The sequence below is a fragment of the Staurois parvus genome, unplaced genomic scaffold (assembly GCF_062004578.1).
Source record: "Staurois parvus isolate SC_StPar_1 unplaced genomic scaffold, SC_StPar_1.0 ptg001065l, whole genome shotgun sequence".
NCBI classification, from domain to species: Eukaryota; Metazoa; Chordata; class Amphibia; order Anura; family Ranidae; genus Staurois; species Staurois parvus.
Window position 1 is genome coordinate 1,640,016 of NW_028318861.1, and position 24,544 is coordinate 1,664,559.

At 43.1% G+C, this 24,544-nt stretch overlaps 1 protein-coding gene and 1 long non-coding RNA gene across 2 annotated transcripts in view; one reads left to right on the forward strand and one right to left on the reverse strand.

The window, feature by feature from the left end:
- Positions 1-1,037: 1,037 nt before the first annotated feature.
- On the reverse strand, positions 1,038-7,332 carry LOC149440634 (uncharacterized). The gene is made up of 3 exons (XR_016307550.1): positions 7,161-7,332; positions 3,908-4,044; positions 1,038-3,699 (listed from the first exon to the last, which is right to left on the reverse strand). It is a non-coding gene; the product is annotated as an uncharacterized LOC149440634 (long non-coding RNA).
- Positions 7,333-7,459: 127 nt separating this feature from the next.
- Positions 7,460-24,544, forward strand: part of CENPH (centromere protein H) — a 38,298-nt gene continuing 21,213 nt past the window's right edge. The window contains exons 1-4 of the mRNA XM_089658374.1: positions 7,460-7,640; positions 11,573-11,628; positions 20,663-20,717; positions 23,887-23,958. Of these exons, the coding sequence (XP_089514500.1) occupies positions 7,618-7,640; positions 11,573-11,628; positions 20,663-20,717; positions 23,887-23,958 (206 nt within the window). The 5' untranslated portion in view covers positions 7,460-7,617. The remainder of the gene's footprint in view (positions 7,641-11,572; positions 11,629-20,662; positions 20,718-23,886; positions 23,959-24,544) is intronic.

The window sequence follows — 24,544 nt, forward strand, 5'->3', positions numbered from 1 at the left end:
TGCACAGACTGTCACTTTGTTTGGCATATAATTTTTAATACATTTACGGACATATTAATGCTTTTAGTGCTGCACCTATATATTTAGTATGTTTCTCTGAAGGTTTTATATTGGTTGCCTTTTGGTGCTCTAGCTGCTTATTAGAGAGCGCTCGCTTTTCCATTATATTTTACTGGCAAAGAATATCCAATCACATGCAAGAAAAAATTTTTTTAAAAAAATGTTTTTTTGGCATGCGCATGATTTGATTATGAAAGTCTGTAGAGTTCCACCTCATTCAATTTGCTTTGGAAAATTTTTCTTGTAAGGTACAAATTTCCATGCAGAATGAACAGCCTGTTTGCCTTTAGTCAATTAATCAATCTCCCAGTGTTTACTAAAGAAATCAGTAAGGCTCAGTTCACACTACTGTGACCTGAAAGTTGTGCGACTTACAGTGCAACTTTGCCAGGCAACTTCCTGGCGACTTGAGTACAACTTTGATGCAACTTGATGCGTGACTTTCATGCAATGTGACTTTACCTGGGTAATCTTCCTGTAATGTCAGATCCAAATCACATCAATATAGATGAGCTTCCGACTTGGAGTCAACTTCCATTAAAGTCTAGGGGCACAAGTTGGATAGAGGTTGCTTGAAGTAGTACAGGAACCTTTTCTAAAGTTCGGAGCAACTTCAGTAGTTCTAATTAAGACAGCTCTCATTGACTAACATGGGATTTCACATCTCATACGACTTGGGGTCTCACAAGTCGGATCCCATGTTCAGGTAGCGTGAATTGAGCCTAACATTGTAGCTAGAACTTATTTTAAAAATTCCCTGTAAAGACTAAATTATATGGTAGTTGGCATTGCTGTCTTTTTTCTGAAGTTGCACATTCTTGGTCCTTGTCCTTTCTTCAGTGACCTGGATGCCCCTCTGATCAGTTTAAAACTTGTGAAAAAGGAAAGGTGTACACAAGCAGGGCAATGTACAAAGCAGTTCCCCAGCACACTCTGCAGCTAGTCATCACACACACACACAAAAAAAAAAACAAACCTCAGGTTAAAAACATAAGTTTTTATTGCATACATTTGCCAGTTGGCAGAGACTGTTGCACAGCCCCCCGATGTACAGGCTCTGTTTGGTGGCAGTGCACAGGTCCAGTAGATGCGTATCCATTTGTTTATATACACTGCCTGCACACAGCACTAGTAATGTAAAAAAAAAAACCCTGCTCTTTTATATGCACAACAGTTTATTGCCGCCAACCCAATTTCAAACATTGCCAGACCATTCGCATGGAAAGCTATTACAGTTTCCGAATTTAACGTTTTTTTGGGCCTAACCCTTAATATAGCAGGACTGCGGCGGACATTCTGACACTGGGGGAGGGGGGGGGGGGGTTGGGGGGCTGACTTAGTGTCACTGGCATCCCCAGTGACACCAATACAGTGATCAGTGCTAAAAAAAAGCGCTGACACTGTATTAATGGCACTGGGCTGGGAGGGGTTAAAATGAGGGGTGATCAAAGGGTTAACTATGTGTAGGAAGTGTTTTACTAGGGGGTGGGTGCTTTACTGTAAGCACGCTGCTCTGGATGGCTGGGCTGTGCACAGCCATCCAGAGCAGTGTGCCTGAGCTGACAGGGAGGAAGACTGTTAGTAAACAAAACAGTCTTCCTCCCTGTCGGAGATGCTCGGTAATCACCAGGCGGGTAATTATCGCCTGGGACCTATTGATTGACAGCAGCGGCCGCGAATGGCACCGCAGGTACAGCACACGCCCCCATATCCAGAAATGCGAAATCACGCATATATACATGATTTTGCACAGCCCAGTATTTCTGCTATAGGGCGGCGGGGAAGCAGTTAATATAACAAACCTTAATCCAGGAATAGGGTCTCATATGAATATAAATGGTAACTCCACCACAAAACAAACTATCATTACCAGGCCCTCATCTGGGATTAATATCTGCTTTGATTACAAAGGGCAACTACGTCACATAACAAAAGTGTGGTTTTCTCCCTAATATTCATACCAGACACTCATCCAGGATTAGGGACAGCTCTAATTCTAAAAAGGAACTCTGCTGCAAAAATTAAAACCTTGTAGTGTTCCCCTTTAACATCATAACAGACCCTCATACAGGATTAATGTCTGATATAAAAAGGAACTCCGCTTCAAAACTAAACTGTGTAGTTCCCCTTTGATTTCCATACCAGACCCTCATCCAGGAATAATGTCTGCTATGATTATAAAGGGAAAATCCCCTTTCATATCTACACCAGAACTCTGTGGCAAAAATTAAAAGCTATGCAGATTTCCCCTTTAAAATCTTAACAGACCCTCAACCAGGAATAGGGTATTAAATGAATAAAAAAGGGTAACTCCGTCAGAAAAGTGTGGGGTTCTCCTTTAATATTCATATTAGACGTTTATGCAGCATTACAGTGTGATATGATTACAAAAGAGAACTCTGTGGCAAAAACTAAAAGCTGTATAGTGTTCCCCTTTAATATCATACCAGACCCTCATGCAGGAATAGGATAACTCCATGAGAAAACTAAACTATCCATACTAGACCCTCATCTAGGAAAATGGTTCTAAAGTCTCAAGGTTTTTAACATTCATGCATTCTATGCATGAAGGAAAAAAACCTTTTGTGTGTAGTAGCCCCCCAGCCCGGTGCCTGAGTCCCCTCTTGATCCAGCGATGTCCACGAGAGTCTCAGTTCTCCGGGAACTCTCACTCCTGATTGATTGAGGCAGCAGAAGTAGTCATTGGCTCCCACTACTATCAATTACAGGCAGTGAGCCAATCAGCAGAGGGAGGGGATGGGGCTGAGCCACAGCTCTGTGTGAATAAACACACAGAGCCGTGGCTCGGGAGCGTGCATGTTGGGTCAAAACAGCTTGCTATGGGGGCACCCGACAAGAGGGAGGGGCTAGGCGCAACGGCAGGGGACCCGAGAAAAGGAGGGACGCAGGCTGCTCTGTGCAAAATCACTGCACAGAGCAGGTAAGTATAACATATTTGTAATTTTTAATAAAAAAAGAAAAAAAACACAATAATTTAGTATCACTTTAGTGTCTACTTTGATTATAAAGGGTAACCCCATTGCAAAACTAAAGTGTGGTTTTTCACCATTAATATTCATAACAGACACACATCTAGGAGAACGGTCAGCTATAATTATTAAAGGGAACATTACGTCAAAAATTAAAAGCCGAATGGGTTTCCTTTTTAATATACCAATCCTCATCCAGGATTAATATCTGCTATGATTCTAAAAGGTAACTCTACTGCAAAACTTAAGTGTGGTGCCTCACTTTAACCGGTTCCCGCCCAGCATTCTGTACAATGACACAACCAATAATAAAACACTTGAGCTGAATGCATGCCCAAATATAACATATGAATAAATTCGCTCACTTAAGCGATAATAAACAGATATTGAACACTGCTGCCACCTTGAATAAAAGAACTGTAAATAAACACAAATGGTCTAGTGGCGCTGTGACCAGCTAGTGAATATAATCTCTCAAATCTAAGCACTGCAAGTGTGATCTCTACAATTTATCCAGTTGTGGCAAGATAGCTGTAACATACAGTCTCAGTAGAAATAGAAGAGAGTGACTCGATCCAATTGGCATCTTGCAAGTCGTAGAAGCTTAGACCGAAAACTTGTGTAGATCTTCACAGATGAACATCAGATACTGTAGGTCAAAAGATCATAAAAGATTTAGCTCCAGCAATTACATCTCAGAATACAAACTAAAGAAACACTGAAAAGTGGGTGAGACTAGCGAATACAAAGCAATCTCCTAGCTACGTTGGGAGGAAGGGACAAACTTATTTAGGATAAGTTCACCTTTGTAACATGTTACATCCTAAATACAGGAAAAACATGTTACAGTACAGTACCTGCTCGCACGAGAGTTCTGGTTAGTTCTTTAATTCTTCCTGCTCATCAGGAACTGTCGGCTGACCCTGGATCCTGGTCTGCAGGACCCTGGCATTGTATCCACAATCTGCTGTTGGCAGGTGTAATGTTTTACAGGCTGCCGTGTAAAAAATAAACACATTTTTTTTACCTGCAAACAAATGTGCATATATGTTTTCTTTGCTTTAAAAATGTGAATTTATCCTTTAGAGGCAAACACACAACAAAGCATGTGTAACATGATAGTAACCTTAAAAACCTAACATTACCCCCCTAATCACTTAACAGTATGCTTAACCCCAAAAACAGGCCCTTCATCATACAGCCTCCCCCAGCAAGGTATATTCACTGACCTAACTTCCTTCACCACCTCCCCACTGTAGGGGTACACCATGGACCAAAACGATTTTTAAATTATGGATAAAATGGAAAAGGGGGTTAGAAAAAGGGGTGTATAACTTTTTAACTTTCCTGGGTTACATTAGAAGAAGAGGAATTGTCTTGGGCCACACATAAAATATACTAAAAGTAAGGATAACTGATGAGCAGAAAAAGTTGGGCAGATCACAAGTGATAACAATTACTGATACAGGCAGTCCCCAAGTTTGACCACGATAGGGCCGGGAGGTTTGCTCTCAGGGTGGATTAAAAATCGATGATTTAAAAAAAATAAATAAAAATCTGTTTTTCTTTCATTTACATTTTTTATTTTATCACATTTGTTTTAATAATTCAGTTTATTCAGCATGAAATGGAGCTTAGCTATGTAGCATGAGGCTGTATATTCTGCAATATTTACATTTTTTGGTAAAACTCATTCAATGAATGCACTGCACTGATGCATTCACATAATTTCACAGTAACCATAAGAAAAAACATGACATAAAAGAATTTGAGTAGTCCTCCAACTGTGTGTGATTAACCTATTAACCTGTTCTGATATCGCTGTTTTACTAACCTGACAGCCTGTGATTCTAAAAAGGAAACCTTCATTTGGTTTGCAAATATTAAAGATTCTAACTACAAGCAAAAATGAGTTGGATTCCTTACATTTAAAGAGCACCTGTCATTTTAGATCCATCATGGCAGTGCCTGCTAGCGGGCATCCACCACGTTCCCTCACCTTGTTGTGTCACTGCCGCATCACCAGCCATCCCATTAACGTGAATGGGACTGTCAGTGAGTCAACAGCGGGTCAGAGGAGGAGCCGCTGCGGAACAGAGATGACAGTTGCTCTTTAAAAATGATTGAAAGCGAACCTCTTTCACTAGAGATTTAAATCAAATCCACCCATTGTTCTTAAGCTGAATCTGTATGTAAGTTGTAACACGTACATTTTTTAAGTGTAAAAAAAGCCAAAAAAATCTTTTTAAGTCTTTGGATAGCATAGGGAAGGGTTAACACCCCTGCAATGTTCGGTTTGCTGTCTGTGCTTCTGTTCAGAGATTTCACCTCACCTTCTGTCTCTGACATTTGGATTTTGAAAATTTTGGGTTGTCGTGGAACCATGATTGGTGATAAACCTTCAGTGGAGAAACCTTTTTTCCATGATAACTTTTACAGAAGTGAATTTCTCTTACTAGGAGTAGATTTCCTCTCACTTCTTGTTTCTACCTCCGTTTGGAAGTAGGAGCTCGTAACTCAGATGTTTGTAACTTGGGGGACTGCCTGTAAAGATAGTGAACCTGAGTAATAAAACTTAATGTTTTGTAATATTTTTTATTATAAAAGAGTGTAACTTAAACCTAGTGCAATATTTGACACTGGTTTTTTTTACAAACTAACGCATCAATATCAGGTTCGATGGATGTAGTAGCAATCCACAGGTTGGCCCCCCCTGGGTTAGAATATGTTATACTTTAAATGCTGTCTGTGTTCCCTTTAGGGGGATTTCCACTCTTCTTTAGAATGCACAGTGAGCTGCACATTCACAGCTCAGTGTACATTCTCATCACACCTCAGTGCTGAAATGAATACATTCCCCTGCACATGTGTGGTAGTTACCACACATGAATGACAAGGGTCGAGGATGGGGGGGGGGGATATGAGTGACGATGGTCTGGGGGGGGGGAGATGAGTGACGATGGTCGGGGGGGGGGGGAAATTGATGAGTGATGATGGTTGGGGGGGGGGATGGATGAGTGATGATGGTTGGGGGGGGGGATGGATGAGTGACGATGGTTGGGGGGGGGGATGGATGAGTGACGATGGTTGGGGGGGGGGGATGGATGAGTGACGATGGTCGGGGGGGGGGATGGATGAGTGACGATGGTCGGGGGGGGGGATGGATGAGTGACGATGGTCGGGGGGGGGGATGGATGAGTGACGATGGTCGGGGGGGGGGGATGGATGAGTGACGATGGTCGGGGGGGGGGGTGGATGAGTGACGATGGTCGGGGGGGGGGATGGATGAGTGACGATGGTCGGGGGGGGGATGGATGAGTGACGATGGTCGGGGGGGGGATGGATGAGTGACGATGGTCGGGGGGGAATGGATGAGTGACGATGGTCGGGGGGGGTGATGGATGAGTGACGATGGTCGGGGGGGGGTGATGGATGAGTGACGATGGTCGGGGGGGGGTGATGGATGAGTGACGATGGTCGGGGGGGGGTGATGGATGAGTGACGATGGTCGGGGGGGTGATGGATGAGTGACGATGGTCGGGGGGTGATGGATGAGTGACGATGGTCGGGGGGTGATGGATGAGTGACGATGGTCGGGGGGGGGGGGGGTGAGTGACGATGGTCGGGGGGGGGGGATGAGTGACGAGCGCCCGGGGGGGGGATGAGTGACGAGCGCCCGGGGGGGGGGGGGGGATCAGTGATGATGGTCTGAAGGGCGGGTAACAAGGGATCAGTGACAAGGGTCCTGGGGGGGGTGCTGGGGATGAGTGACAATTGTCCAGGAAAGGGGGGGGGGGTGACTGCTGAGGGTCCAGGTGAGTTTATGATGAGGGTCTGAGGCGGGAACCTAGCGGCAACTCCCCCAGACTTCTGTCAGTCGCAGGGGCAGACTGACCATTCGGGCACTGCCCGAGGGCCCAGGGTCAGTAGAGGGCCCCATGAGATGCCCCTGGTACCTTTCATTGGCTTTTTCGGGTGTGGGCGAGGACACAGGGGCACCATGATCCCCTATTGCCCGGGGGCCCCATGAGTTTTCAAGTTTTCAGTCCGCCCCTGATCAATCGTCACCTCAGATCCCATCGCCATGATTCTTCTATCCTCCTCACTCACCGTTCGGATCCTTATAACCCTCCACTTGGCTGTATATGGACACCCCATAGAGGGGTCGGGTGCAGCCCGTGGCGGCCCCTCCTCCCCCCACACAACGCAGTGTCTCAATCGTTCGGTTACACTAACTGCTCTCCTCATCGCCGTCTACCCCTCTTCCTGTCATGTCCGTGTCTGGACGCTCCAATAAAGTTTTCCTGTCAATAATCAAAAATGATTGGATCACAGGACTCTGTATTTGTCACATGATCGCGGCAGTGAAGGGAGGATTTTTAGGTCACACCCCCATGCGGGCGGGGAAGGTGTGGATTGGCTGGGCTGCGGCCGGGCGGGTGATTCAGTGTGATGGCGGAGAGAGGCTCCGGGAGAGGGGTCGGTGCTGAACAAACTCCGGGAGCGGAGCGCCGGGCTGTACAGGGTGGCGGTGTCCGGTAGCGGCGATCAGACGGCCTCTCTTAGGATGGAGGCGGACATTATGCGGAGGTGACTACATACCGGGGACAGCTGTCCGGGTCCCGCCGGGTGGGGGAGGGCGGTGTTATTACACCCGTTATCAATGCCCCGGCTCCCCCAGGCCATACAGAGGTACCGACCTACCTTCATGCGGCTGGATTGTAAACCACAAGGGCCGCTGCAGCCTGTGAGGGCCGTTCTAGTCCGTGAGAACCGTTGCGGTCCATGCAGGACTGGTCTGGCCCCGGAGGGCCACTGTATTCTGGTCCGTGAGGGCTGCTGCGGCCCACGAGGGGTGCTGCACTCTGGTACGTAAATGCCGTTCTAATCCGTGACGGGTGCTGCAGAGGGCCGTTGGTGACAGCTGGTGCAGCCCAGGAGGGCCCTTCTGGCCCATGAGGAGCGCTGTGGTATGTGAGGACCATTCTGATCCTTAGGGGGGCTTCTGAGTTCTGTTACGTAAAGACCAGTTCTTGCCCCCGAGGACTGTGAGGAGCTCTGAGGGTCTTCCACAAGTGCTGCTGCCGCCCATGCGGGCTGTGATGATCAACAGAGGGCCGTCCGTGAGGGCTGCTTGTTGTATACAAGGGCCATGAAGGGTTCCGAGCTCTATGTGAAGGCCCTTGTAATCCGTGAGGGGTGCTGCAGTCTGCAAAGGCCAATGTGGGCCAACTCTGCCCCCCCCCCCTTCCCTAGGGCCAATGAGGGCCATCCACAAGTACTGCTGCGGTCCCTGATGTCACAGTTTTGACAAGGCCTTCATAGAATAAAAATGTCCCCACACCAAAAATGCACCCCATACTCATTCACATGGGGGAGATATTCTGCTGAGCTGCCCCCCCTCATGTGCATGTGACCTGGTATGGTTCAGGGCATTCACTTGTCCACCCCCCCTCCTCCTTTACTGGCCTGCATGCTTGGATAAGGGTCTGGTATGAATTTTGGGGAGTCCACACCATTTTATTTGGGGGGGCACGGGGTTCGCCTCAAAATCATAGCAGACCAAAGGGCCTGTTGTGGACTAAAATCCATACCATGTATTGTCCCCCCTATTGTACAGCGCTGAGCAAACCCTTTGGCGCTATATAAACTCGTAGTAATAATAATAATAATAATACCAGGCCCAATGTTTACATTTCACTGTCAGCAGGTAATCTGCAGGTAAGACTCCTCATGGGTGGAAAGCCGGCAGGCGCTGAGAGCGGGGACGAGTCATTGGTTGTTAGGCTCCTAACAGCCAAAACCCAAATCACTTTGGTACAAAAGGGGAAAAATGCATCGGATTACATAAAAAAATGCACATGCAGAAATGCATCTGCGTGTGTTTTTGTGTTGTGAACCGTCCCTCCAGGAAAATCTAATCTATGCACATATTTTTGCAGGAATAGTGCCTGAATTATCTTTGTTCCCCACAGGAGCCTGCAAAGTCTGTGACCTGTGATCAGTGGACGGTGGTGCTATGTCAGCCTCCTGGACACTCTTCCTCCAGCTTTCTGTCTGCTCCTATTATTGGCTTTCAGTTAGAAAACTGGAGGAAATGGCAAAGGACTACAATTGTGCTGATTACCCCACTCATAGTCCATTGACAATTACTCGCCTGTGATGGCAGTCCGGACTTGGACTTTATTCATTCACCGATCCCTGTATAGTTTACTAACAGTCCTCCTCTCTGTCAGCTCGGGCACACTGCAGTGGACAGCCACCCAAAGCAGTGTAAATACAGTGAAGCACACACCCCCGCCCCCTAGTAAAACACTCTACACACAGTTAACCCTTTGGTCGCCCCTCATTTTAACCCCTTCCTGCCCAGTGCCATTAGTACAGTGTCAGCGCTAGAACAGGAGTACTTGTTCCAATGACAACTGTCTTAAGGGTCCGTTCACATTAGGAGCTGCATGTGAATCGCACAGGAACGTTGTGTGGTTTATGTGCGATTCACATGCATGTCTGTGCAATGCGATTTCAGCCCTATTCATTTTGAATGTGCTGGAATTGAACTGCACTAAAAGTAGTGCATGCACTACTTTTTGAAACACATGGCAACCACATTGCATTATAGTTTTGTACCATGTGATCTGGTGTGGGCAAACGCAGTGCATTTGCAACCTGCATTTGAGGTGTTGGCAACTTTGAACTGACCCCCACAGCAGATCGCAGGAGCATTGTGATTGAAATTTGGTGCGGGAAGCCGCATGGGCCCGCGGTTCTCCTGCACTGCATTCTATTGTGAACAGGCCCTTAGATGGCATATGCCTTATCTTTTACCTGTTGATTCTACAAGACAAGGAGTGAAGGGGAATCTCCTTAATGATACACAGGTGGGAAAATTCACTGATAATGGTTTTAATCCTCCCCTACTCTGTCCAAAATGGGGAAAAAGAGGTTTTAGCTTTGGATATACTTTATTGCTGTAATTGTATGTGACAGTTACAGTATTAAACAGAGGCACCCCGCCATCTTTAGGCTGCGGTGGTGTGTGTGTACGGTGTCCTACAGTCATGGCCAAAAATATTGGCACCCCTGCATTTCTGTCATATAATGTGCCACTTCACCCAGAAAATTGTTGAAATTACAAATGTTTAGGCATTCTCATGTTTATTTATTTTGTTTATATTGGTATGACACAAAAATGTGGAGAAACAAAAAGCCAAATTCCACACAAAACCCCCAAAATGGACTGGACAAAATTGTTGGCGCCTTGTAAGAAATAATTGCATTCCAAGTTTGTGATGCTCCTGTAATTTGTAATTCAACTCACCTGTATTAATTGGTGCTGACAAAATAGAAATCACACCGGCAACCAGTTAAAATGGTGAAAAATTGACTCAACCTTTCTGTTGTGTGTCTCTGTGTACTGCATGCAGAAGAGAGAGCAGCAAAGAATTGTCTGAGGATTTGAGAACAAAAATTGTGGAAAAGCATGGACCGTCTCAAGGTTACAACTCCAGCTCCAGAGTTCTTAATGTTCCTGTGTCCACTGTGCGCAACATTGTCAAGAAGTTTACAGCCCATGGCACTGTAGCTAATCTCCCTGAACGTGGACAAAAAAGAAACATTGATCAAAGATTGCAACGAAGGATTGTTTGGTGGATAAAGAACCTCGATCAACTTCCAAACAAATTCAAGCTGACCTTCAGGCACAGGGTACAACTGTGTTAGCTCACATTATACGTCGCCATCTGAATGAAAAGGGACGCTATGGTAGGAGACCCAGGAGGACCCCACTGCTGACACAAACATAAAAAAGCCAGATTGGAGATTACCAAAACTTACCAGGACAATGACCAAAAGCACTGAGACACACGGAGCAGTTGGTGAAAGAAGAGTGGTCCAAAATTCCAGTAGAGCGGTGTAAGAAACTCATTGCTGGTTACAGGAAGCGATTGATTTCAGTTATTTCCAAGGTGTGTGCTAACAAATAATAAATTGAGGGTGCCAGTCATTTTGTCCAGTCCATTTTTGGGGTTTTTGCGTGGAATGTGTCAGATTTGGCTTTTTGTTTCTTCACTTTTTTGTGTGTCATATCAGTACAAACAAAAGAAATAAACATGAGAATGCCTAAACATTTGTAATTACAAGAATTTTCTGGGCGAAGTGGTGCCTTGTCTGACAGAAATGCAGGGGTGCCAGTATTTGTGGCCATGACTGTAGCTGATATAGTGATCACAAGATCAGGAACCACTGATTAGTTTCTGATAATTAGTGGGGTCTGAGGCTGTCAGTGATAGGCCTGATAGGAGCTGTTCAGTGTCGGCTGCTAGCTGTCAAAGGGAGACCATAGTTTAACATCCCTCAGTAGGGGGAACAATAACCTACAGATCAGAGATGCTATGGGGTTAAGGCTGAAGTGTTCATAACACGTGTTTTCTATTTTCCCGCAAATTCGCTCTATGCACATTTTGTTTTTGTATGTTTATTTCCTTTTTCTGTTTTCTATTCCACTTAATTTTGTGCTTTCACAGGCTTCGGGAACAACTGAAGCAGCATAAGTTTGATCTCCAGAACAGACTGAGTGCAGGTATATCTTAACTTTTATTATTTTAGTCCCTATTTCTATATCTACTCCGTAGTAGAACACCGTTTGTGATTCTTTCACACATACACAGGGTTGATTTTTCTTTAGTTTGCAGCCCTACCATGTCATTTTTAATGTGAGTCATATCTTGGTGATAGAAAAAGTAGTGTATCTAAACCCAAGAACAGAAATTTAACATACTGCAGTTTACTGGTACTTAGATGTGGTGGCTGCATTAGTTTTTCTTTGATTTCTCCCTTTTATTTTCATCTGTGATCCGGCCTGTAGCACACTTCCATAAATACAGTATGTGAGTGTTGTCATCTTAAACAGGAAGTGCAGCATTGTCGCCCTAGAACAGAAAGTTTTAGGATTACAAAACATCTCCCCCACTCTTCATACCACAGTTGAGTAGGTGCTCTGTAGTCTAAAAACACTTTCTGATAACCCTGTTTAAAGCAGTAGTAAGCTCCCTTTTTTTCTTTTTTTTTTTTTTGATAGATTGGCCCCTGCAGTGTTCTGACAACACTGCTGCACTGCTCTTGCATTCAGAGCAGAGTTTTCACCCTCAAGTATGCAGTGCTTGCACTGCAGTAGAACTGGCTGCAAGTAGGCTCAATTCATAAAGCTGACAGACCACATAGGGATTCCCATTAAAAAGGTGATTGTTCTTTGCAACCAGTAAGATTTAAAAATTGCTCGTGGCATTAAATAAAATCATTTAAAATCATTAAATAAAGATTTTTATCCTTGTGTAAAGATTTGTGGATTAAGCCCATTGTGAGGGGCATTAACTACCAGCGTTGTCACTAATGATTCACAAGCATGTGGTTTGTGAATCGGCAGCTGGCCGCACCTAGCCCTCCCCATCGTTTTATGGATTTATAGCACTTCCTCTGCTGCTCAAACCCTTGCAGTGCATTCTAGGGGGAGCATGTAAGGCACAATTGAAAGAGTATTTGGCTCACTTGGGGGAGGTCAATCTGCATGCTCAGGAGTCACATCATCCCATACCAGCCACTGAAAATGTCCCAACATCCTGAACCGGATTATGACCAGGTGAAGATGTTGGCACTGGCTTGGGAGCTTGCAGATATTGTGTTGCTGGAGGGCAAGTGAGTATAATTTGGCTTGTACCTGTTCCACTGGCCGTTTGCATATAGGTGGTGGGTGGGCTTTAACGTCGAGCTACCGAGCATATCTATGAGGAGTGGCTTTTCCATGCTGAGAGAGATGAGATACTAATTCAGGAGACTTGCTAACTCCATACTGCATAATATATTTATTTGTTGATGTTTCCCATATGACTCAAACATGTTTAGTTTAACATTCTTTAAAACTAAAAAAAATAAAAGAAAAAATAGTAGATTTCAACTTTAAGGTTGAGCTGTCGCAAACATATGCTGAAACAATACATAGGTGGAGGTTGGGTGCTATAAAAAAAAAAAAAATCTCAACACAATCGGTAGACTTGGTAACTGAAGCTGTATATGCAAAGCTTTTGCTGTAAAAGTTGAGTTTATCTGATCATATTAAGCCTCCTATCTTATTTAGGAACCAGTTTGAAGGTTCAAGAGATGAGGGCTAAGCTTGACTTTTCACAGGCAATGTTTTATATTTGCATAGATATGACCAGCCTATATCTCTAGATTCGCAGTATTATTTAGTTTTGTTTTTTACTGAAGATATACCACGGGTGTGGAGATTTTTTTAAAAAAACTACTTGTTCAGGGACTAAATCACCCAAATCTACTTGTCGCTCATGACAATCTACTTGTCCTGATAAAAAACAAAAAACATGTTTTTTTAACCAAAACCGTATTTAAATTAGAAGTGATTTTAGGAATGTCGGGGGGGGGGGGGCTTTTAAAAACAAAAGAGGCTTTATGGCGACTTAAATGTGTATGAACACCGATTGGCTGCTCATCAGGAAAGGGTGGGTCAGGGCTTATACTTTATCCCTTTCGCTGCCAGAGCTGTTTTTGTGTTTTTTTTTCACGTTATAAAAAATCATTTTAGGCCTGAAGATTACACAAAACCCTCAAACATTATTATACAGTATTTATAAAGTGCCAACAGTTCGCTCAGTGCTGTACATTACAAAGGGAGACAGAACATGCGACAGTACAATAACAATTATATAAAATAAAACCACTTCCTAGATAAATTAATGAATAATAAAATTATATAAATTCAACTCCCCGCAGCACTATCAACACCTTCACCTCTGAAGATGTATAATTATTAATAAACAGAAAATGCTATATAAAATTTGAACCCCCAGCAATGACTTTATAAGTGAAGTCCAGACCCTAAAAGTCCACAAAATAAATCAAATTCTTCTTATGTGATAGCGGTGACAAATAAATGTCCAAAAAGTATATAATCCTTCCAATGTTTTCCATGATAATATTCCCTCAAAAAAAAGAAATATCACATAGTGTATTATCTTTTAAATAACATAAAATATAGTGACATCACTCAAATGAATAACCAATCAAACTGGTAATCGGTGTAAAAAGTGAACAAAGTGAAAAACTGTAAATCCAAACATTCAAGAAATTGCATGACCAATTAAATAAAAAAGATACTGAGATTAAAAAGAAAAAACATAGGAAATATATGAGAGATATGGGAGATTATCAGAGCAACAACATTTATAAATGGCAGAGTGTTATTGCTAATAACTGCCATTCTACTAATACTACGCCAGAAAATTCACCTATTAAAGGAAAGATGCAAACAAAAAGTACGGTTCCCATTGACAAAATGGAAGATAAAGAGAGATAACGTTAAATATACACAATTGGTTCAACCCAAATCTCCGTGGAAGTCTAATGAAGGAAATTATGGGAACCTTTATAGGACCAACTATAATGTCCCAGTCCATAATAGATTCCAACCTCTGGAGGGATGGAGAAATCCCCGCGGATTCAATGGAAATCCAAGAGGATATAGGAATTTTTTTCAACGGAATTAGAGGGAGACCACCGGGACCCCCACCAAGAACCCCTTATCAGCAAGGATGGGGAAGAGGAACACCAAGGGACCCACCTTATCCCCACCAAACTTTTCACAGAGGGGAGATGGAGGGATTTCCCCAAGTAAGGGGGGAAGACCAAATAGAGTATGTGATAGAAAATTCAGAAACACAAGGTATGGAACCAAAAATGGACAACAAAAGAAAAAGGAAAGATGTTTAGGGAAAGGGATATATAATCTCAGCTCTATTCCCTTGACACAGAATGAGGTATATGTCCTTGATAAGGGACTTAAATTTGCCCCGAAATCGAATATTAGTAGGTTTGGGGTGTACATCAATGTGAACAAATCTATAAAGAAATTAAACATTAAAAAATATTTTTCGTCCTTACCTGGACCTAATTCTTTGGAGAACAAACTAGGTCCTTCTAATTTTAACTTGTACACACACCGTGGATTAAGGAACAATTCTGTATTTAATCCGGTTAATAACAGGAATCAATTTGTAGAAGTTTTCAAACATATGGTAACAGAAGAAATTAGGAATATTGAAGCTAAGAGATATAAGGAGGAAGCAAACTTCCAGGAAGGGTTGGATTCGTTGAAGGAGCGGAATAATGTTGTGATTAGGCCGGCAGACAAGGGAGGGGGGGTAGTTGTGTTAGATCGGCATATGAGGAAGTTATGGGAAATATTTTAAAAGATACAGATACTTATATCGAAATTAAAAGTAATCCCCTAAATAAATATAAAAAAAACACTCCAAGAATTGATTAATAAAGCAAAGAAAGATGGAATTGTAAATGAGAAAGAGGCGATATATTTAGTCCCATTATGCCTATTATATATTACCTACCTAAGATACACAAAAGTCTAACCAATCCCCCAGGTATACCGATTTATTAATGGTTTTGGAGGTATACACTCTAGGACTGGAGAGTACATTGATTTTTTTCCTTCAGCCTATAATTAAACAAATGCCATCTTATCTCAGAGATGCCCAAGATGTTATTGACTTGGTTGAATTTAGAAAAGTCTCTAGTGATACTATATTGGTAACCATTGACGTAAACTCCCTGTATACTAATATAAAACATGAAGATGGAATCAAAGCGGTTAAATGGGGTTTAAAAAAATTTACAGATTTGCATACAAAACAAGGAAAATTCATTATTAAATTACTAGAATTCTGCATGAATAAGAATTATTTTTGATATGGAGGTAGTTTTTATGAGCAAAAGAAGGGAGTGACAATGGGCGCACAATTTGCGCCCAGCCTAGCCAATATTTCTTTAAGTAAATGGGAGGAGAATGTAATTTTTAATAAGAAATGGGAGGGGCTAGTTTTATGGAAAAGATATATTGATGACATCCTGCTTATCTGGGATGGTCCTATGGATTCGTTAAAGGCTTTTATTACGGTAATAGAAAATAATGAACACGATTTGGGTTTTACGGTTAATATGGATAATTGCTCTGTGAATTTCCTGGATTTAAATATTTTTATAGAAGATGTCATTTTAACAAAAACCTATTTTAAAGAAACAGGAATGGTTACATACCTACCCATAGTTGTCACTATCCTACCTGGATTAATGGGATTCCAAAAGGGCAATTTTTGAGAATTCTGAGAAATTGTACACGCTTGAAAGAATATATTGAACAGACAGAAATTATTAAGAATAGATTTATGGCAAAAGGGTATAACCCAGAGGTGCTGGAAAAGATAAGATTTGAAGTAAGCAAAAATTATATAGGAAATAAGAAATGTAAACCTGTACCTAGAAAGAAAAATAATAAGGTGGAATATGCATTTTTTTCAGGGTACAGTAACCAATACAAGGAAATTGAATCTATTTTTTATAAATATTAGCCTTTGTTTAGAAAAGATTACGTTGTAGGACCTAATATTCCGGTAAAACCTACATTTATTTATAGGAAAACAAAAAAACCTAGGGATGTCTTAGTTAAAAATATTATATCTCCTCCCAAACAAAAGAAAAAACATATGTTTGATTTTATTGGTTTTTATCCTTGTAAAAAATGTATTATGTGCAAAGTTACCAATACCAAAACAAGGGTGGTTTCGGGTTTTACTTCATGCAGTACGGGTACTAATTTTAATATTAAGAATCTTATTACCTGCACCACCCCCTTTGTCACCTATTTGTTAGAATGCCCATGTCATCTTCAGTAAGTAGGCAGGACTAAGAGACCACTATACAAAAGATTGAGTGAACATGTTACCAACATTAAAAAAGACCATTGTCTTTCGAGACATTTTAGGGACTGTCACAATTGTGACCCGAGTGGTCTAAAATTTAGTGGAATAGATAGGGTTGATACACATTGGAGGGGGGGGGGTGACAAAATTAAGGCTATTTCGAAAAATTAAACTTTTTGGATATATTAGCTACAGACCCTAAGACCAAGGGATTTAAATGTAGATCTAGATTTGAACTGTTTTATTTCCAATTTTTAATGGGGGTTAAAGTTATAGGTAGGATCACATCTTGGAGTATATGGGGATTCATATTAATTATAAAATATAATTTAATATTTTAAATAATCTATTTGAAAATAATATATTAAATATAATTATGTATTAAATAAGAGTAATATTATATATTCTATTTTAAATTGTGTGAAATAGAATATTGGGGTAATGTAGTATGATACTATACCTATAACTTATTTTAAAAATTTATATTTTATTTCTTTGTATTATATTATATTTTTTCGTAATTTATTGGCCATAACTTTATATAGATGGGTAGAGCTCCTCCTTAAATACTGTCCTTTTTAAAAAAATATATGCAAGACAGCCATATTATAGTATTACTTTTAGGTAGGTATTGTGTATAGTCTCATTGATTAATTTTTGATATAATAACTGCTGATATATGTATGTATATATGAGATTTTATATATATGTTATCTATTTCTGATATAATAACTGATGATATATGTGTGTGTGTGTGTGTGTGTGTGTGTGTGTATATATATATATATATATATATATATATATATATATATATATATATATATATATAAGGTTTTATCTATTTGTTACTTATATTCTTTTTTAAAAATGTATATGTTATCTATGTACCATTAGTAGTTATGTAGTACCATATGCGGTACTGTTACGAGAATCCTCTGTTGCGGTATCCCTCTTAATATGAACGGAAAGTGAGGATATTATTCCCCTCTCCAATATGGCGGCACGTATTACGGAGCTGTTTGGAGGAGGGCTATAAATAGAACTGCTTGACGTCCTTATCCCTTATGATTAAGTCAATGACGAAACGTGTCAAGGGAAGTGATGTCATGACGCACACGGGAACCGGAAGTTGACCGGCGGCCATTTTGGAAACGGGAAAGATCATCTATCCCTGGGAGTTTCCTGGATGGCAGCAAGGCTACTGCATGGTATTATAAGTGGTTTTGAAGTTTATAAAGTGTGAGCATTCTGATTAAAGTTCATTTATACTATTATATCTTGGCGGTATCACACTATTCTGTCCCTCATATGTTTACATTTATATGGAGCATGGTATATGGGAATATATGGAATATCATGGCTAATGGACCCAGATAGTGCCATGAAGATGAAGTAAACCTGGTTGAGATCTACAGGAAGGCCGTCTTCCACCAGTTATTGTATGATATTGAAAGCGTCTGTTTTTGGAATATTGGTAAGGGTATGCATTCCTTACTGCAATTTAGAAGTGTCACAGTGGTGGTTTGAGTAGGAGCACTGAAGAGTGATTCATAGTACAATAACAATACAATACGATACACCAGGGGATCGAGGGCCCTGCTCTTTCGAGCTTACAATCTAGGAGGGAGGGGATAGTGGTACAGGAGGAGATAGCTGTGGAGGAGGTGGGCAATTAGCAGGGGGTGGGGAAGGCTTCCCTGAAGAGGTGGGTTTTCAGGGTGTGCCTAAAGGAGAGTAGGTGATAGTCTGATGGATTGGGGTAGGGAGTTCGAGAGGATGGGTGACGCCCTGGAGAAATCCTGGAGGCGTGCATGGGAGGAGGAGACCAGGGAACTAGAGAGGAGGCCTTGTGAGGAGCGGAGTGTGCGTGTTGGGTGGTACTTGGATATTAGGTCGGTGATGTAATTTGGGGCAGTATGATGGACAGCTTTGTACCTCAGTGTTAGGATTTTGAATTTGATCCGTTGTGCAATCGGAAGCCAGTGGAGGGATTGGCAGAGGGGGGTGGCAGAAACGGAGCGGTTGGTAAGATGAATGAGTCTGGCAGCCGTATTCAGGATCGACTGAAGCGGGGATAGCCTGTGGCGAGGCAGGCCAGTGAGGAGGGAGTTGCAGTAGTCCAGTCGTGATATGATGAGGGAGTGGATGAGCTGTTTAGTGGTTTCTGGGGTTAGGAACGTGCGGATTTTGGCGATGTTGCAGAGGTGGAGTCTGCATGAGTTTGTTAGTGATTGGACTTTGGGCTGGAAGGATAGGTTGGAGTCCAGAATGACACCAAGTACTCTGGCCTGCGGGGCGGGCCTGATAGTGGCATTGTTGGACGTGATGGAGAAGTCAATGGGGGGTGGTGTGCGGGCTGGGGGGAAGACTAGGAGCTCGGTTTTGGAGAGGTTCAGTTTAAGGAAGTGGAGTGACATCCAGTCTGACATGTCATTTAGTAGGTTTGTGATTCGGGCGGAGACTGAGGGGGTGAGGCGAGGAGTTGAGAGATTTGTGTGTCGTCAGCATAGAGGTGGTAGTTGAAGCTGTGAGAGTGCATGAGCTGGCCAATTGAGGAGGTGTAGATGGAGAAGAGAAGGGGCCTGAGGACGGAGCCTTGAGGGATCCCAACAGAGGGGGAGTGAGGGGGAGGTGGTAGCGTTATAGGAAACGCTGAAGGAGCGTTGTGATGGGTAGGACGAGAGCCAGGAGAGAGCGGAATCTCTGAGGCCGAGGGAGTGTAGTTTTTTGAGGAAGAAGGGGTGGTCGACTGTGTCGAAGGCCGCGGAGAAGTCAAGGAGTAGGAGCACTGAATAGTGGCCATTAGCTTTGGCGGTTAGCAGGTCGTTGTATAGTTTGAGTAAGGCAGTTTCGGTGGAGTGTAAGGGACGGAAGCCAGACTGTAGGGGATCGAGGAGGTTGTTGTCATTGAGGTGAGAGCTTAGGCGATTGTAGACTAAGCGCTCGAGTTTGGATGTGAATGGGAGCAGGGAGATGGGTCTGAGGTTGTTCGGGTCATTGGGGTTCAGGGAGGGCTTTTTAAGTAAGGGAGTGATGTGTGCGTGCTTCAGAGGGGAGGGGAATGCGCCGGAAGAGAGGGAGAGATTAAAGCTGTGGGTGAGGGAGCGTAGGATGGAGGGGGAGGCAGGCAGGTCGTAGGAGTTGTGAGGGGATAGGGTTGAGGGGGCAGGTGGTGAGGCGGGCATCAGAGAAGACCTTGGTGACCTCCTCGATGGTAGTAAGGTCGAAGGTGTGGAGTGTTGAGGGAGCTTCAGTGTGAGGAATGTTAGGTGGGGTGGAGGTCAGAGCAGTGGCGAGGGAGAGGGGTGATGAGGGGGTAGCTGTGTGAGAGGGGACGGGTTTGGAGGGAGTTTGAGCAGCGGCGATGTCCCTGCGAATTTTGTCAATCTTGTTTTTGAAGTGATTGGCAATCTCAAGAGTGGTGAGTGAGGTGCTGGGTGGAGGTGGGGGCGGAGAGAGCAGAGAGTTAAAGGTGGAGGAGAGGGTCTTGATGAGTCAAGGGCGGTTGACATTGAGTTGTTATAGGCAGTTGCAGAGTGGAGGGGGGCAGGGTTCAGGTTGTGGAGGTTTCGGCTGCCGCTGATTGCTTCACCTGACAGGTGAGCCCGCTGCTTGCCCGCAGCAGGGCTAAAGGAAGAGAAACACTACCTACACGGTGCCCGGAACTACATGTCCCAGGAAATGGGAATCAAACATCTCTGTATCTTCTGCTTAAGTATAACCAATTGCTGAAGGTTTTTGCCATTTCTTTCTGTAGTTATTGCCATTTGTCAGTTTAATTTAAAAATGACCTATAAACTCCCCGTTTCCTTTTTTTAACATTCATTGCAGGTGAAATATCTGTCGACGAAGTTGAATATATCACTGAGGAGAATCTGCAGGAGGCGTAAGTGTGTTTTTGCCCATCCAAGCATCTGCATCATACATCCTTGTCTAACTTTATGTAGAGACAACTTGCCATCATTGTAAAGTCTGAAATGGGGAAGACGTATTTACTTACACCATGTTTCCCTATGTGTGCCTATTTCAGTGTTGTCTACTGCTAGATACATTGGACATTTGTTCAAGGTTCTGAGGCAAGAGTTGTTATCCTTAACAATTCAGTTTTCCTTTCAGTCTTCCATGTGCAAAATGAGGAGAAATTACTTGCTTTGGGCACTGTTCATTTATACATTTTATGCCAGTTAAAAAACAAATTCAAATATATGTTAAAGTAGTTACAAACCTCAGATATGAACAAAACATATCCCTCTATAGTGTGTACTTGTCTCAATTAGTAGCACTAAGTTTCATTTCTGTCTGCTGCTACGTTTTTCTGCTGTCTACATGAATCATGTCTGACAAGTTTTTCTGACACCAAGAGAAAAGTGTTGACGGGAGGTGCTTCCAACAGATTGACAGCCTCAGCTCTATTTCTTTTGTGCTGTACGAAGGGGGGGCGCTACCTTCCAATCGGCTTTTAAAGCCCTCCTCACTGAGCTCTGGAATGTGTAATTTCAACTCTCCGCCCCCTTTTTTCTGAACTCTCAGACAAGCTTTATAAATTCAGCACTTTGAAGGGATGCAGAGAAGAGTAGACTGCAGATATACAGGTACAACTTATGTTGGAGGATTTGTTTCAGCTCTGTATCATCTGAGGTCAGTCACTTCAGTGGGTATATGTATTTAAAACCACTTTAAAGGTACCCACCAGACAAAAAATGAAGATTAAAGTGTTTGTAAACTCCAAAACCATACATAATGTATTTTGAGCAACATTTTTTTTGCCTAGTCTAATTTGTTTTCTTTATTTGACCGGTTGTCCTTTTGCTGTGCCTGCTAATAGAGATGACGCACAGTAAGCCTGTAGACCTGCAGCATGCTGCCAGTTAGTGTTACACATGCTTTATGTGTTGCCCTGGCAAGTTCATTGATGGCGGCTCAGGGATGCTGTAGACATCATCTCAAAGCACCTCTGCACTTCACACTGCTGAAGGCATGGCGTGGAAGGGGCCATCAATCAGTGACACCACTGCTGCTGCGTTAGACCCGTTTAATGCTTTGGCCATGTACAGCAGGGAAAATGCAACAGTGTGTGACGTAGCTGAAGAAATAGACTTTGAAAAGGTGTTTAAGGAAGCCTTTATGAAAGTTTTTTTTGTTTTTTTATGCAGTATATGGTAGGACAAGGATCCTATATAGTATTACAGCTAGGAGCCACTTTCATTTTTGCTTCAAGTATATTGCCATTCCACCCAGAGCACAGCCCTTTTGTCTTTCTGCTATATCTTACCCTCAGCACAAACTGTACTTCCCATTATCCATGGCAGGAGTTATATGACCCCTCCAGTAGACAGAGGAGACATCAGGTGTCTTAACAGACCTCTGTATAAAAAGAGCCTGTCCTATTACAAATATTTCCTGTCCCAACTTTCAATCTTTTCCTCTGCTTTCTTACACAACCTGTCTTAAAGCGGAGCGCCACCCAAAAGGGGAAGTTCTGCTTTAAGCCTTATTCCCCTGCTCCCCATTAAGGATTGGCACCTTTTGGGGAGTGGAAGCCGCAAGCTGTCACAGCCGGGTGCCCACACTAAAGATGCCGGGGAGAGAAGATGGCCGGGCAAACCAGCCGTGGTGAGGACATCGCTGGACTGATGAACAGGTAAGTGTCTGTATGTTAAAGGCCAGCAGCTACAGTTTTTGTAGCTGCTGACTTTTATTTATTTTTTCTTCAACTGGAACTCCGATTTAACATTGTGAATGTTGTCATACCTCCTTGCCCACACTACCCGCCTTAATACCTTCCTCTCCTGCACATACTGCCTTCTGTCATGACCTCTGCACTTTTTTCCTGAAAATATTGCCTGCTGTGCCAGCCTTTGCACTCCTGCTGCCCACCTTCATACTCCCTGCTGTGCATGCCTGTACACACTGCCTGCTGTCATACCCTTTGCACTCCTCCCTGCACATACTGCTTACTGTCATACCCTATGCATCCCTCTCCTGCACATACTGCCTGCTGTCATACCCTTTGCACTCCTCCCTGCACATACTGCTTACTGTCATACCCTATGCACCCCTCTCCTGTACATACTGCCTGCTGTCATACCCTTTGCACTCCTCTCCAGCACATACTGCCTACTGTCCTACCCTATGCATCCCTCTCCTGCACATACTGCCTACTGTCATACCCTATGCACCCCTCTCCTGCACATACTGCCTACTGTCATACTCTATGCACTTCTGTTGTGCATAATGCCACTCACAACTGCCCCACATGGGCACACTTTCAACTGTAAAACTTGTGAAACAAAAAAATTGGAATTAAAGCTACCACCAGGCAAGAGACCTTTTCAGAGGTAGGTTAGCAATTGCAGCAGGTCACTCTGCACATGCTCAGTTTGTTGTGTATCGCTACAGAGGTTGTTTTTTTTTTTTTTTTTTTGTGCATGTGATCAGCACAGGGCCAATGAGCACTGTCCAGACAGATGTCAGGGGTTCTGCATCCACCTAGAGCAAAATGAAAATTCTTATTCGCTAAACTATTGGCTTTCACATGTGCTCTGCTGGACACTGATAGAAGTCACATGACAGCTCTACCTGCTAATCAGAAAAGGTATTTAGCATTTATATTTACTAAAATAAATGCACTTCCATGTTCTGTGTAATAGTAAATGCAGGGTAATGGGTTTAGTAACACTTTAAAGGCTTTGTTCATCTTTAAGTAAAAAATGATAAATGCACAGATGCATTTATACACACATGCATACATTGCAGATTAAAAAATGTGCATTTATTTTTTCTTACACAGGAGCCTGTAAAGTATTACACCCATGATCAGTGGATTGCTGATGCCATGTCAGGCTTCTGCAAACTCCCTCTCCAGATTTTTGCCCTTTCCTCCATACAGGCTTTCAGTTAGAAAGTTGGAGGCAGATTCAGTGGAGTACATGTACACTGATCAGCCTACTTGTCCATTGAGAACTACAAGCCATCTGTTGTGGTATATTCCAGGCTTTTGCGATGGTGGGAAGTATGTTTTCCAAAGAATCTAATCATTAACGTTTCTTTGACAGCGTTAGACAACTGGTTCTGGGAATTGAAAATGTCAAAGTTTCATATTACAATAAGTCGCTGTTATTGCAAAGGTAAGACCAGCTGCTCTCTTCATGTTGACTGCTTTTCTTCTTTAAACATCTTAAAGCAGGGGTGCTCAGCCCAAGGCCCACGGGGCACATGTAGCCCTCACCCTCAAACTGAATGCAGGAGCTTTGATGTGCTTTCAGAAAGTGCACCACTCTCAAGATATAACAGAAGTCTATGGCAAAGTTCAGCTAATCTGCAGGTGCATTGCAGCGCATCAGTATGAAAGTAGCTGTAGTGGGGGCTCGAGACAATAAGGGCTTGTTCACGTTTGTGGTTTGGGGGGGCAGTAAAACCCCATAGTTGACATGGGCAGTTACTACTTTGACCTGTATTGGTTGGTTGAATTGAAACATTAAAGGAGAAGTACAGTCAAAGCTCTTTTGGCTGTACTTCTGTGAATCACAGGAGTGCAGTTCGTTCTGCACTCCTGTGACCCCTTTTTCAGCTGACAGTGGGCTGTCGTCACTCAGCCGTTTCAGGCTGGGGAAAGATCCCGACTTTAAAGTTGGGATCCACCCCAGACTCTGGAGCAGCAGCTGGCTCAGCTTCTCAGCGAGCCACTGAGAGCCTGAGTTAGCCGCTCCCTCC